Source organism: Myiozetetes cayanensis, unplaced genomic scaffold (genome assembly GCF_022539395.1).
Source record: "Myiozetetes cayanensis isolate MyiCay16 unplaced genomic scaffold, myiCay2020 scf2-11, whole genome shotgun sequence".
Lineage (NCBI taxonomy): Eukaryota > Metazoa > Chordata > Aves > Passeriformes > Tyrannidae > Myiozetetes > Myiozetetes cayanensis.
The window spans coordinates 99,791,841-99,806,468 of NW_026087411.1; the positions used below are offsets into that span (position 1 = coordinate 99,791,841).

At 45.9% G+C, this 14,628-nt stretch overlaps 2 protein-coding genes across 2 annotated transcripts in view; one reads left to right on the top strand and one right to left on the bottom strand.

The window, feature by feature from the left end:
- Positions 1-43: 43 nt before the first annotated feature.
- IAH1 (isoamyl acetate hydrolyzing esterase 1 (putative)) lies at positions 44-7,010 on the top strand. The gene is made up of 6 exons (XM_050315841.1): positions 44-182; positions 1,441-1,493; positions 1,940-2,088; positions 2,939-3,100; positions 6,078-6,196; positions 6,673-7,010. Exons 1-6 carry the CDS (start codon positions 102-104, stop codon positions 6,838-6,840), a joined length of 732 nt encoding a protein of 243 aa, XP_050171798.1. The 5' UTR covers positions 44-101; the 3' UTR covers positions 6,841-7,010.
- Positions 7,011-8,686: 1,676 nt separating this feature from the next.
- The window catches only part of ADAM17 (ADAM metallopeptidase domain 17), a 34,146-nt gene continuing 28,204 nt past the window's right edge, over positions 8,687-14,628 (bottom strand). Inside the window, exons 16-19 of the mRNA XM_050315836.1 lie at positions 14,338-14,416; positions 13,081-13,169; positions 12,335-12,391; positions 8,687-10,700 (exon numbers count right to left, since the gene is read on the bottom strand). Coding sequence (XP_050171793.1) covers positions 10,350-10,700; positions 12,335-12,391; positions 13,081-13,169; positions 14,338-14,416 — 576 coding nt within the window. The 3' untranslated portion in view covers positions 8,687-10,349. The remainder of the gene's footprint in view (positions 10,701-12,334; positions 12,392-13,080; positions 13,170-14,337; positions 14,417-14,628) is intronic.

The window sequence follows — 14,628 nt, forward strand, 5'->3', positions numbered from 1 at the left end:
CCCGCTTTCGGAGCTGAGCCGGGGCCTCCGCCGGCGCTGCCGCCCCGTTTCCCTCAGGAAGCGGCGGGGCCGTCCCGCCCGCTGCCGGCGGATGTGCGGCCATGGCGCTGGCCGCGGCGGGAGCCCGAGGGCGGCCCCTGCGCTGGCCCCGCGTCCTCCTCTTCGGAGACTCCATCACTGAGGTAGCGGCTCCCCCCAGCCCCGGCTCCGCAGTTCCCGGGTGGGGCTCCGTGGCCATCCCTGTTGCTCTGTGCCGGGGCCGGCAGCCCGGACGCGTCCCGGCGTTACCCTGAGCGCCGGTGCCAGGCGCGGGGCTTGGATCCGTCTGTAAGGGAAGGCGGGACACGGTCCCTTGGGACTGCGGTCACATCCCTGTTAGACCTGCCGTGAGGGTGTTCCGGGAGCCGTCACGCCTCGTGGTCGTTTATGAGATTTAGAGCCAATTCGCAGGAATTCTCGAGGTCCCTGCGTTAGAATAGCGATGCGGTGAAGGTGTAGCTTGGGGCATGTCGGTGCCAGGGGCGTTTTCCAGAGCGGGAGCCCCGCGTGGTGTCTGCACACCCGCTGCCTGCCCTGCCCCGGCTCCCAATGCATCCCGGCTCCCGGTGCATCCCGGCTCCCAATGCATCCCGGCTCCAGATGCATCCCGGCTCCCAATGCATCCCGGCTCCCGGTGCATCCCGGCTCCCGGTGCATCCCGGCTCCCGGTGCATCCCGGCTCCGCGGCTCTCTGTGTCCTGCTCGCCCGGCCTGGAGACACGTTCTGTGTTGATGTGACTGTACCACGGCCTGGTGAACATCTCCTTTGAGGCAACGCCAGCTTTTTAGCGTTGATTTTGGGTCCCTGCGTGATGGAGGGGGTCACTGAGCTACTCTGAAAAAAGACATGACCAGCGACAAAAGTTATCTTTAATGGGAGATCGGTGTCTAAACCGACTCACTGTGCAGAACTGTGGCAGGGAGGGTGGTGCAGCAGTGGGAATAAAGAGAAGGGCTTCATTTTTCGCTGCTGTAAGAGGTAGGCGTCCTGCTGCACTCTGAAGCAGCATGTAGAGTGAGGAGTTTTGAGAGGTGCTTTCCTGAATGAAAGCACAGTGAAAGGATCTTAGAAATAAACCAGAAAAATACTACAAACAAAACAAACCAAACCCTCAGTGGCCAAAATGAAACTACAGTCTGGCAGCAGTCACTTTTGGCTTTGAAGGGGCTGCAGAGTCTGAAGGTACTGCCCCATGTTGCTTTGGATGCCAGTGATGTGTCTGGTTAAGACCTGCACTGTTTGACCTCAGAGAGACCGAGCAGGGAGGGAGTAAGGAGGGAGTAAGCGCTGCTGCAGCAGTGCCAGAGGCCATGCACAAAAAAAGCTTTAGAGGAGGCAAGGTGCCAGTGGTGGGGCTGACCTCTTGGGGAGCAAGTTCTAACCATTTTCCTTGCTTTCAGTACTCCTTCCAGGAAAACGGCTGGGGGGCATACCTTGCTGACAGACTGGTCAGGTGAGAGCTTAAATTTCAAAAGTAATTTCTAGCATGCAGAAAGTCATGCAGCTTTTCTAAGTGAAAACCAACACAAGTTAATATTTAATGTATATTTATTGGTTAACATTTATTTATTCAGCAAAGTGGAACTCCTGTGGTGGCAGCATACCCAGTACTGGTGGAAATAATCATTGGGTGTTTCTAATCAAAGCTTAAGTGGAAAGAAAAAACTCCTTAGTGATTATCAGGATTGTTGTTCTGGTTCCATAGTGTGACAGGTAATACCAAACATGCAGTCTGTGTGTGCGCTTTCAAAGCATGATCCCATTGAAAACTCCTGTGACATCTCATTTTTCCTGAGAGGGATGGAGGCAGATATCCTGAAAGAATGGTTCAGAACTTCCCAGGTTTTGTTCTGGTGGACAGAGGAGAGATGTTTGTTTTGATATGCTTCTCTGTTTCAGAAAATGTGATGTTGTGAACCGTGGGATCTCGGGGTACAACACCAGATGGGCTAAATTGATTCTTCCAAGACTGATCACTGAAAGTACTAGTGCTGAAAGTATTGTTGCCATTACTATTTTCTTTGGAGCTAATGACAGTGCTTTGAAAGGTAGGGCAGCTTTCTTTTTGTCCTCTTTTTTTTTCCATGACCTGATCTTTTAAGACAATTTTACAGTTTAGCAGAAAAGGCAGAACATTTCATAGGCTTTTCCTACCACTTCTCTGGGAATTGGTTTCTCTCTTTTCATTTAAACAGTGGATGGTTTTCAGCTTTTTTTTTTTGTATTTATACCATGCAGTGCCTTTCTTTTGCCTCCCTCTCACCAAGTTTTAGTATTAAAAAAGTAAATTTCAGGGTGCTCAAGAATTAGTTGTATAGCGATCACCTAAAACTGGAGTTGGGTGTTCAGCTGTTTTTTCTGTCTTTTGAAAGAGTTTGAGTCCTTGGCAGATGAGCTGAGGAAATGAGGGAAAGTAGCATTTGGATTCTCTTTCAGATAAGCACACAGAGCTAGTAGTCCAATCAAAATGATAACGTCAGTGCAGAAAGGACTGACTGCATGTCTATGAGACTTTCCAAAATTTTCTTTGCATTCAAGAGAGTTAAAAATCTTAAGTCTTGGTTCAGGTGACGTTTGAGGTGATTATGTGGTCTAAGTTATGGAGGTGTAAGAAAAAGCATCTTGACAAAAAAAGCTGTTTTTTCCCCTTTGCCTTATTTGTGTTAGTTGGAGTGCTGTGTTTAAACTTTCGATTTGTCTCCTTTGAATATTGAGAAGCAGCATTTTCCTAGCACACCTCCTGGATCCATGGTTGAGGTGGGCTGCATATGGGGAATGAGCACCCACAGTCATATGCTGTGTGAAAATCCTGTCATGTTGTGTAATGAACCTGTTACACATAATAAATAAAGCTGTAAGCATCTCCACACCACTGATGCCTGTGCTCCACCCTCACAGATCTGAACCCTAAGCAACACGTTCCTTTGGAGGAATATGCTGCGAACCTGAAGAGCATGATACAGTATCTGAAGTCAGTAGACATTACTGAAGACAGGATTATTTTGATAACACCACCACCTCTTCAGGAATCAGCCTGGGAAAAGGCATGTCTTGCCAAAGGTAAACGAGTGATGTGGATGGGCAGAATTTCTGCATTTTACCAGCAGAGTGTAAGTTACTGATCCCAGGTTGGCAGATAATTTCCTCTGTGCATGTGCCAGATTGCAGCCATGTTCTCAGAGGTGATGGAAAAGGACTGCTGGCTGTTTTGCTAAACAACTCTTGGATAAGCTAGTGGAGTAACTATCAACTAATTACTAACATCCTTTCTGAAGTGTTGATTGATCTGTTCATGCATAGAACTGACAGAGGTGGCTGTCCTGTAAGAACATGGGTTTTGACAAGACGTCCTAGGCAGATTACGTTGTGTCCCAGCAGCTTCCAAAATAATATAAATAATGGAAGATAATGTGGCATTTTGTGCCTTAGAAAGTTTTCTACTGGTCACAGCAGATTTCATATATTTTTGGATAAGCCGTAATATCCTAGCCAGGTTTATTTTGAACTAAAAAAACCAAACCCACGTAATTCTATGGATGATAATAAAAGTACCTGAAAAAGAAGAAAAAAGTGGTTAAATGATTTCCTATTGTGTTGTTCAAGCTAACTCTAAAATTAGAGACATAACAGCACTGCTTACTTTATGTTACTGATCTGCTGGAAATTGCTGTAATCCCACTGACTCCACTGATAGTGTTGTCTTTTCTGTTGGGACAGCTTTTCCAGTTCTTGCACATTTATAAAAGACTTTTGAGTTAGGTCAGGCAAATACAGAGCTGTCACCTTAGTGGCGGGGTTTTCTCTAATTTAGGTGGTGTTACATATCCTGTATTGTGCTTTCAATCAAAGCAGTAACACTCTGAAGATGACCTCATGTTTAAACTCCATTAAATTAGACAATATATTTGTCTGACTTTGCATGAGAAGGCTTGGATGTGATATCATGTGAGCACACCTCAAATGCTGCTTCTCTGGCTCCCAGCTATCAAGGAGCACTTGTAAAATGTTAATCCATTTTCATCTTAATGCTGTTCTTTTTATGGGGTAGGGAGGGAGGAAACTTATTTACAGCATTGAATCTCCCAGCATCTGTCTAAAAGAGATTGCTGTCTAGGGATGAACAGAGGGTGATCTCAGACTGTGGACCACAGGTGGAGCATTGTGGGCACACTGAGCAGCAGTATCAGACCACCTGCCCTCCAGTGTCCAGGAGAAATGTTCTGCCTGTTTCTAGTTTTGTCAGATAGATGTCAGAGCAAAGGAGAGATGGGAAGCAGGAGGATGGTGATGTACACAGGAGCAGTCATCCTTGTGTCAGAAGAAGCATGGAGAGAAATTCAGCTTCCAGATGCAAGTGCTATGGGAGACAGAGTCAAAGCCCCTGCTGAAGTCAGGGCTGCTCTTTGTCAGCTGTGTAACCATCATTTCATTGCAGAAGGCAAGTGGATTGGTCTGGCTTTGCTAAATTTGTGTTGATTGTTCTTCTTGTCTTTTATGTGCTTGGAAATGAATTCCAAGAGGAGGTAACCCCAGCATCGCTCCCAGCACTGGGATGAGGCTGAGTGATTAACAATTTCTCATATATTTTTTCTTGCCTTTCTTAAAAATGGGTGAAGTGTTCACGTTCACCCAGTCACCATGGGTCTCCTGTTAGCCATGAATTTTTGTGGGTGGTAGACATTGACCTCACCAGTACAACAAGCAGCTCCTTCAGGTCAGTCCCACACACCGATATGCATCTGGTGTCTCTGGGTTTCCCATTGTCTCGGGGTATCATTGCTTCCCACTGTTGTCAGTCCTCCTTTCCAAGCTGAGGGGGTAGTACAGGTCAGGGTAGACCACTGGGTTGCCTTCTGGTCCCTCAGGAGATGCCCACATTCCCTGAGTTTTCTTTGGCTGCTGCTCTTTGCTTATAGACCCAGCACGTGCTCCTTCAAAGCTGCCCATTGAGAGCAGGTGTGTGTTTGTGTGCTTCCAGAAGGAAAGAGAAGATGAAACTGTTGAGAAATAATCCTAATGGTGAAATAAAAGGCAAAGGGAGAATAAGAAATTATCAACTCTGTTAGATTACAAGTCACAGAGAGGGAGAGAGATGGCACTGCAAGGCTTCACCTGGGAGGTGAGGTGTTGTGATCAGTACAGGGAATTTGGCAGCAAAGGGAGCTCTCTGTGGTGGAGGCTGAATGAGCTGAAAGGCCACTCAGTCTGTGGGAGAGGTGAGCCAGGAAGAAAGCTGAGAAGAGCCAGAGTTAGGAAACAAAGGAACAGTGAAACTACTGGAGATATTTTTACCATGAAAAGAAATGATGGGAAGAAAGAGGTGTCAGTATGAAGTGGAAATCATCAGAGGCAAGGAGAGAGTAGAGTAGGGGTTGCTGAATTGCACTTCAGGTCCCATTAAAAAACTCCCCAACATGGTGATATCCTGCCCCAAAGCTTCCCTGTGGTCTGTGCAGAACTGCTGGCTTAGAGCAGCTGGCACTGAGCACATACTGAAGGTCCAGCTCCCAGTGTCACTGAGTGCACAGATGCAGCAGCTGTGAGTGCTGGTGAAGCTTTGGACCCAAATGTGCCCTGCTCTCACCAGCATGTTGCAGCTGCTGCAAGGAGCTGTTAAATATGGGAAGTCAGGCAAAAAGCAGGAGCCAAGCTTGTAAATAGATTTACATTTAGTTTACTCTTCTGTCTGCTGTTAGCAGGTATATGAAGAGTCTTAAATCTATGCACTGATTTCAGCTGAAGATTGCCAGAGGTGAAAGCTGTGAACAGTACAGATGTGAGTCATGCTCTGTGCGTGGTGCTGTTGCCTCGCACCTGTTGCACATTTCTTAATGAGAGTCATTTTCAAATTTCTCAAAAACAAAAGGTGCCCTGAAAGGCACCGCACAAGCTTTACTTTTGGCCACTTACTTGCGGTGCTCTGGATTTAGTTTGTAATTGGTTATGTCTGCTGATTTAACAAGCTGTGCCACAGAAGGCTGAAATCAAACTGCACCAGTGGCGGCTGCGAGATGTTCTCTTTGTTTCTGCTTGGTAGGTGACAAACTGAACCGCTGCAATGCCACCACGGGGCAGTACGCCCAGGCCTGCGTCCAGGTGGCCAAGGACTGCAGGACGGACGTGCTCGACCTCTGGACACTGATGCAAAAGAATCAGGTGTGGTGTAATGAGAAAAGAGTCGACACTGGCATGAATTGGGAAATGCATTATTTAGCATAGAGGAACTGGGGGTGCTGCATTAACACTGACATGATACAAAATATATCCAAGTTACACTTCGGGGAAGGAAAAGAGTAATCCAGAATGCTTCATGGTGGACGATGAGAAATAAAGCTTAATACGGCCTGGCCATGATACTTGGTTAGCAGATGTCCCCTGAGCATTACATGTAAATAACCTTTTCCTTGAACTTGAATCATGGAATAAATTGAGCGTCACTCAGTCTCTTCCTGATGAGTAACAGTGACTTCAGCCATCAGAACATTCTCTTAATATTTTATCACAAATGGTGAAAAATAAAACCAGCACATATATATATATATATATACACCCCCTGGCTTTGAAGAATTACTCGAGACCTTCTCTTTGCAGTTACCAAATACACTAATACATGTTTTTGACCTCCCCTGTAGGATTTCTCTTCCTATTTGTCTGATGGGCTTCATTTATCACCAAAAGGCAGCAGCTTTCTGGCAGCTCAGCTTTGGTCACGCCTGGAAAATAAAGTGTCTGCTCTTCCTTCCCTGTTTCCCTACTGGCGTGACGTGGACCACACGAACCCCGAGGCCAGCCTGCTGTGAGATCCCTGCAGGGAGGAGCCAAGGCAGCCACGCTGGATGCAGCCAGCCCGTTATCCAGCAGTGCCCTGCAAACTATGTCCTCAGGGAACGGGGTATGGGGGAGCCCCTGTCAATGCTCCTCTGTGTCACTTTCTCTTCGTCTGTGGGAGAATAAAGATGAGACCACTTGGGGTGTGTTCTGGGGTGTTCATGCTGCTGGTGCCAGGGATGAGCAGCTCTTTCCTTGGAACACTCAGAGGAATATGATTGTCTCGGCTGCTCTGTGGCCAAGGGACAGAGGCTTCCCTGAGCAGTTCCTGGCCTGAGCTTTGGGGACTGCACTTTGATTAATACCATCTACTTGCTTGAAACACTTAGGAGCTGATAAGAGGCAGTACCATGGAGTTTGTCAAGAACCATTGTCAGTCCAGATTAATTTATTTGGATGTAAGACGGCAGGAAAATGAGTCTTCTGAGTTTGAGTGAGGCTTTGATGGTGATACAGTGTCATTCAGAGCAGGGGTTATAAGTTTAAATTACTTCAGCACCCAACAGGAGCTTCTTTACACCTGACACTTGTGTATAGGCACAGATTTCAAAGCAGTGCATTGTTTTTGGATAGTATAAAACTGGTGATGTACGAGCTTGGAAGAATTACATGAAAGGCTCTGCACCTCTGCTGACAAAGCTGCACTGTATGTCATTTGCCATCAAGTTAAGGAGACCTTTCAGGTGAGCTTTGGGATTCATCCATAATTTAACAACTGATGTAACTGGTGAGTACTGCAGACTTTGCGTAGTTTTTGACCAAGAGAACACAAACTACAAAACTACTTTACAAAATGAAAAAAAAAATTGCCTGAAACTTAGAAGAAATTCAACAAATATTGAAAAAAAGGGTTTGGAAAATAATTGGTTAGAAAGCCAGGTAGCTGGGTTTCCCACAAAAATGAGGATGGTGCATAAAAATCAAATAGTTTATCGCTGCAAACAAAACCCCTCCGTAATTCAGGTCTTATATTAACAGGTTGGCATGGAAGAGGTGTGTTTATCATACATTTATTATTTATTTACTGGGTGAGACAGAGACTGATGAGAGGATCTCATGATGTCCTGCACTGTTAGTTCCATGAGGCTGCCTTTGCTTAATTAAATAACTAGGACAAGTTGGCCAAAACCCATCATCTATGTAATGGTTTTATAAACTGGAGCATAAGTAGTTACTTGTCATGTGCCTGAAACCAGACCAGATGCTAGTTTGATTTATAAATATTTATGCATATTAACAGTGGACTGTCCTTTCTGTAATAAATGCTTACAGTAAAGACTGTCTGAGCAGTGAAAGCAGCTCCCTGTGGGAAGCTGTGAATCTTCCTGCCTTAGATGTTACAAACCAGCCGTGCAACTACCTCTTCCAGTTTCTGGAATAAAGCTCAAAGTGGGGCTGGATTCAGTGATTTCCAAGGCCTTCTCCAACCCTGTATTTTCGTGCTCCCAGGCACCTGCCACTGCCTGGTTTTCACCTGGGATGGAAAGACCTTCGTGCTGAGAACATGTACTTACAGATTTGCTACCAGAAAAGGCATTTGAGCACCCCCCCATACCTTAGGCATTAACTTCACCATCTGAACTGATAATAATCCACAGGATATGTGGCAAGACCAACTCCATCCCCAGCGGAAAGCAGGGCAGGCCTTGGGATGCAAGTCTGTACCAGAGATGCTCTGGGTCTGGCCTCCACGACAGCTGAGTTTCAGAAAGGAGCAGTTAGAAATGCCTGGCTGCATGCCAGACTTTTAACTCAGAGTGTGACAGCTGAAGAACGGAGATCTTTTCTAAAATGACTGCACAGAAACAGCTCGTTTAACTGATTTTTTTTTTAATATAAAAAGTTTGTATTTTGTTGGGAATTAAATTAACTCCTCACACATGTACTTTGCACTGAATCAAAAAAAAAGAAAACCCAAACAAAAAACAACCCCAAACAAAGTTCAAACCCAGTATATAAAACACAACAGATAGTCAGATAGGAATACCATAAGGCACACTTTCAAGTATTAGTGTAACAAGTATCCTTGGGTGGGGAGGAGCTTGGCGCTCACACAACCTTCCAGCACAGGTCTGGTTCCCTTCCCTCACGTTTAAAAACAGGCTCACTGCAGCCGTGGTTCCCCTGTGGCTGAGTCCAGGCTTGTAACAGTTAAACAGTTCTGGCCTTGGTCACCTTCTGTCAGTTTTATCAGTAGATTATTATGGGAGAAAAGAGATGCACAGTGAAGGAGCTGCTGTGCTATCAGGAAAGTTGCTCGGTGACTCCACTGTGTCAGTCCAGCTGCCACTAAGCTAAAACAACGCTCACATGGCAGTCCCAGCTCACCTGGCTGCAGGTGTACAGAGGACACCATCCAATTACCAATTTTTAACATCATATTTTGCTACCTGTGTGAGAATTTGAATTCACAGTCTCCTCCTTAGACTTACCCTGCAAGTTTTAACAAAAGTTTCTTCATTTCTTTACTAAATTCACAATTGTTTTTAAACAAATGCCTCCCCTGTAATTGAGTGATTCCCCCCGCCGCCCCATTCAGGCAGTAGAAATTTCCAAAGGCCACACTGACCACAGAAAACAGAGAGCCATTTGAACATTTCAACAATAGTGTTGCCTATTTCAAAATAACATTTGAAGAAACATTTCTGCACCAAAACAGCTGCTGTAAACAGCATTTTAAAACATCATCACCTGCATAAATGACTTCTCCCCTTACACTTCTTTCTCCTACCAGACACCTGTGACACACAAACTCTTAGTGCAGAGGGGGAAGCTCTCAACAAAAGCCACAAAGACAAGACAACCTCATCACTGAGGCAAAAGGGTTTCATGCTAGAGGAGCATTTCCCATGCACTGCATAAGGTTTAACTGCTTCTGTGATCCTTTTACTTATTCAGAAGCTGTGTATCTTAAGCTTCTTTACTCTGATTATGCATTCCATTGAATGCTGCGAGACTTTTTATCTGTTTCATTACTCTTATTCAGTTCTCAAGGATTTTCTTAGACTTTTACTTACATGTACCTTAAATTGCTAAATGGTCTACTCTATATGGAGCATACTGCAGTGTTTTCATTTTGGTTTTAAAAGCCCCTTAATTTTGTCTATCAGTGCTGTCAGACTACAAAATATTAAATTATAAAAAAGGCTGATATACACAATCCAATATCCATCAGGATACTTGGTTTTGCACCACAGGTTGAAGGAAATGTTAAAGGTCAAGGAAACAGAAGAACAAATCCAAAAAGGTTCAAAAAATGAGCCAGTTCTGGTTTGGATTTTCCTTTTTAAAAGATATAACGCTCTAATAAATGTAATTTAAGGAAGGTCATACACATGACCAGCATCTGCAGTAGGTCACTTCCTTATTCTCCCACTCCCTCACAAAAATATATATACATATATTTGTATTTATAGAAATGAAATGGTTTTAGATCCTTATTTTGCAGACACAAGCTGTACATTTGGAAGGCAGCAAGACACTAGCATTCTGTTTCTTTGCTGTCCACCCGGTTCTGGCGCTGCAGTTTGAAGGACGAAGCTTTCTCACTCCTAATGACAGGATGGTCTGTCAAGTCCTCAAAAGATTTGGCGGCTGAGCTGCTATTTGGGAAAGGGTCCTTCTCAAAGGCGTCCTCGTCGATGTGGGAGTCGGTGCTGGGGTCCTCCTGGATGGTGTCCATCCTCTGGTGGTCCTGTTTGGGTGCCGCGGCCGCGGCGGGTGCGGCCGTGAGGGGCTGCAGCGGCTGGTGCCGGCTCGTCGACTGCGCCGTGGGGAAGGGCTTGATGATCCGAACGGAGGCAGAGTCCAGGCTGCTCAGCATCTCCACGTTCTGCAAGACACAAGCAGCCATGTCACTGGAAAAAAACCCACCGGGACCTACTCCAGGGTTTAGGTTTTGTGTCGTTTTTCAAAGGGAGGAGGCACCTTCTGAGGAGCACCTGCACTCCCGTTAGGATGGTTTAAAGGCTACCACATCTCCCCTCCAGTCCCTGAGGGCAGAAAGGCCATTTTATTTCTGCTTCTTCCTTCTCTGTATAAAGCACCACAGCCTCACTGGGACAGAGCTGACTCAGCCCTATCTCCCCCAGGCCCAACACTGCTTTGGCAAAAACCCAGGACTAAAAATGCAGGGTCAAACCGGATGACACAGAGCTCAGTGCAGGAAAACAGTCCAAGGTACAGCTTATTCCACTCCTCCAACCTGGAGAGTTCCTGGTTTCATGTGCAAGAAGCTTCCCTGAACACAGGGTCAAAGACTGGAAGGACCGGTATCATCACAACCAAATTCTGCAACCCAGATTAAGATGAAAGTCCATTGATCTCTGCTTCTTTTTGAGCATGGTTTGGAAAACATCTAGAGATTTCTAGGTAAAAAAAAAAAAAATCCCCATGGACCTCATCAAATGCTAGTACTGGGCAGAATGTTTACCTGCTACCAGTACTGCACTTCCCAACTGCTCCATCCTCAGCAGATCCAAAAGATCTGTTTCTTAAATTGTTGCTGGAGCAAGGAGCCCAGTAACTACACCTGTGCTCTCTCACTGCACCTGCTTCTGGGATTTTTGTGATCGAATGCAGGTAAAAAGCTCTAGAGTGACTTCTCATGGCATTCAGGACCAGCTATGGGGCACTCAAACTAAGATCACCTTCAGTTCCGTCAGGGTAGATGACAGAGGCAGTCTGCCTCAGTGGTCTCTGACTTCAGTATGCTTCCCTCAGCGGTTGTACAAGGAAGAGCTCTGCAAGGCTTTTTTGCCCCCTCCTCTTATAAAACATTACCTTAATTGAATATTTCAATTATTAATAAGAATAGAGTTGTCAAAACACAGGAAAGGATACCCAAAAATCTATGTCAGAAGGTGCCCTGTGCTGGACTGGAATTAAAATTTATCTTGGCTTTTTTTTTTTTTTGCTTTTCCCCTCTCCCAGCTCAGTATCTGCAAGGTGGGAAGTGTCACTGACGGGCCCCCTGAGCAACTGGAAGGCACGTCTGGTCTCTAGAAGCTGCCCCCTGCAAGCAGCCATTCTGCAGCACAGACAGGGCATTTTGCAGAGATTTTTGAGCCTCGTGTGGTTCACTGACACCACCTGGCTGGGAACAGGCGTCCTGTGGCTGAAGCTGCTGAGTGACCTGTGCCGCGGGGATGCCGCACACGGTGCTCTGCGGAACAGAGCGGCTTCCTGCCCCGGGAGCTGCGGCTGCTGCCAGAGAGCTGCTCAGGCAACACGGCACAGCTCTGACAGGAAGGAAGAATGGACCCCACCAAGCTGCAGTGCTTGATATGGTGAGCACAGGCTTGTTCAGAATCGGCTTCCGCTCAGACTGATCCACCCTCTGCAGCGCGAGGCTCTGGGTGTCTCTATTATCACTCCTCTAATTCACCCCCTGCACACATCCAAGGTTCAGGTTTTCCAGTACACGTTGGAGAGCTCTCTCCAACTCAGGTTCAGACAGAAACTTACACTGGGGCAAAACAGGGACTTCGTGTTCTCCTCGTACTGCTTGTCCAATTTCTTATCCTATTGGAAAGCAAACAAAAGCAAACCAAAACACACAAACACAAAATAAGAAAGTTAATTTCCCATTGGCAAAGTCCCTGTCTCTTTTTTTTCTGCAGAGATACAGCACTGTGTGCGACTCTTTTCCCTTCCCTTACCTCCCATGCCTTCCCAACCATCCCAGGACTGCTTGTGGGTGCAGCAGTCCTCTGCTCTAACCACACACTGCTGATGGTAGCACACCACATGCCCATGATCCCAGCTGTCAAAGGCTCTCCCTTTCTCTTTACCCACCCACCCAAGGTCAACCAAGACCACTTCCCACTCTAGGTCTTCCCTCAAAATATGAGTGTCTTGTTTCTTCACAGGGCTTTAGAAAACTACAGCTGTAACGATAAAATTACCAAAATTATACTTGGGTAGAATTCAGGGGCAGAGAAAGAAAATCTGCCTGGGAAAGAATGAGAAGGGCTCCAGGGAATAGTCATGGGAGCACAGGGTCTGCCAGGCCTGGCAGAGTTTAGCAGGATTTTTGCCTACTGAAGGAGCAGCAAGCCTTACATATGCTGGATTTCCCCACAGGGTTTACTAAAGGCTTCCCGTTGCTTTCTCCCACAGGCATCCACAGACATCTGCCATTTCATGTATGAAGGGAACACTTCTTACAGCAAAATCCAACAGAGCAGTCATCTCAAAGACAGTTTACTCACCACACAGTGCACAAGGATGCTGAGAGGAATCCAAAACAGTAAGGAGAAGACAAGCACAGAGCCCACTATATTATCCGCTAGGAACTTCCCTGTGAAACCAGTTCAAATCTGTCAGTTACCTACCAAATACTGTTTCATGAGCATACACATCTATCCCCACTCTACAGCCACTGCTCAGCAAGTGAAGCCTCAGAACTTCTCAGAGAAGCACAGGCTGCGGGAGTAGGCAAAGATAAAATTATACAATTTTCTAAAACTATATATAATATGTTAACAATAATAGGTTTTTTCTTCTGTTGTTCTGTGATGAGAAATGCTGTCAGGCTGTAACATGTAATATGAGTTGCTTTGGAGCAGCCTATACTGAGCCAGCCAAGCTGCCCCTCTCAGTTTTACAGGACACACTGCAAGTCCATCACCCAATTCTGATGCAACAGTCATGTGATAGATAACTACCTGCATCCCCAAACTAAATGTCTGAATGCCAAAGATTCACAAACTGCCTCTATCTGAGCAGGCTCAATAGCTTTAACAATTATCTAGGAAACAATTTTTTGTCCCTGGAGTTCAAGATTGAAAGCCCCAAGCCCAGGAACACTGCACTGTGGAGGCAGAGTGTCACTGTCAGCACATGCAGTTACCGCTCACTACCCAGCACTGGCTTATTAACGGGGTTTGCCTGGTTCCAGGGACACAGAGTGAGACACCAGGGATGACACTGGGGGGGAGGTGACATCCGCCTGGATTGCATGGTGGGGATCAAGACCAAGGGGCCCCCTCACCATGACTCAGCATAGGCACACAGCTTGACGTGTGTGACCTCAGTGGTTTTCTTGAAGAACAGAGAAAGGAAGAGTTCCCCCTCCCAGTCTGTTGACATTTAAATCCCACTGAGAGGCCCACTTTATACCACACTGAATCTAGTTGACCTCTAAAGAGACTGTCTTACTTCCTTTTCTCTAACTGACCTACTTCTTGGTATGCAGACAAGAAGCTATCACTTCCTTCACAAGCTTGGAAGATGCCTAGATAGAAAATAACGGAGTGAAAAAATGCAAAACAATCCCCTGTCCTTTCAGCTTTGAAAAGCAAGTTCAGTATTTTCAAACTTCAGGCATGAATAGATACATCACAAACACAGCCAGTGGCTGCCCTCATACACGGGTGAATAACACCAGCCAGCTAACTCCCTCTGAGGCTTTAGAGGTTTGTGTCACGAACTCAAAAACCCCCAAAGCATATGGTTATGTATCTTACCAAAAGTATTGATGCTGAGTTGGTCTATGAAATCCCAAAATCGTTCAATCACATCCTGTACTTGCTTCTCGCATTTGCCCTGCAAAAGTAACACAATGATCTTATGGTACCGAAGCATTAACTCCTGCCTTCTTGAGGAGGGAAGGAGACGTAAACATGGTAATGAAATGAGAACTACAGACTCAGCAGGACTTGGCTTGCATTCCAAATACACATTTACGCTCATGCCCAGTAGCAGCAGTCCATTTTTATTGCCTTTATTTTTGGCAAAACAGTTTCAATTCAATTGCT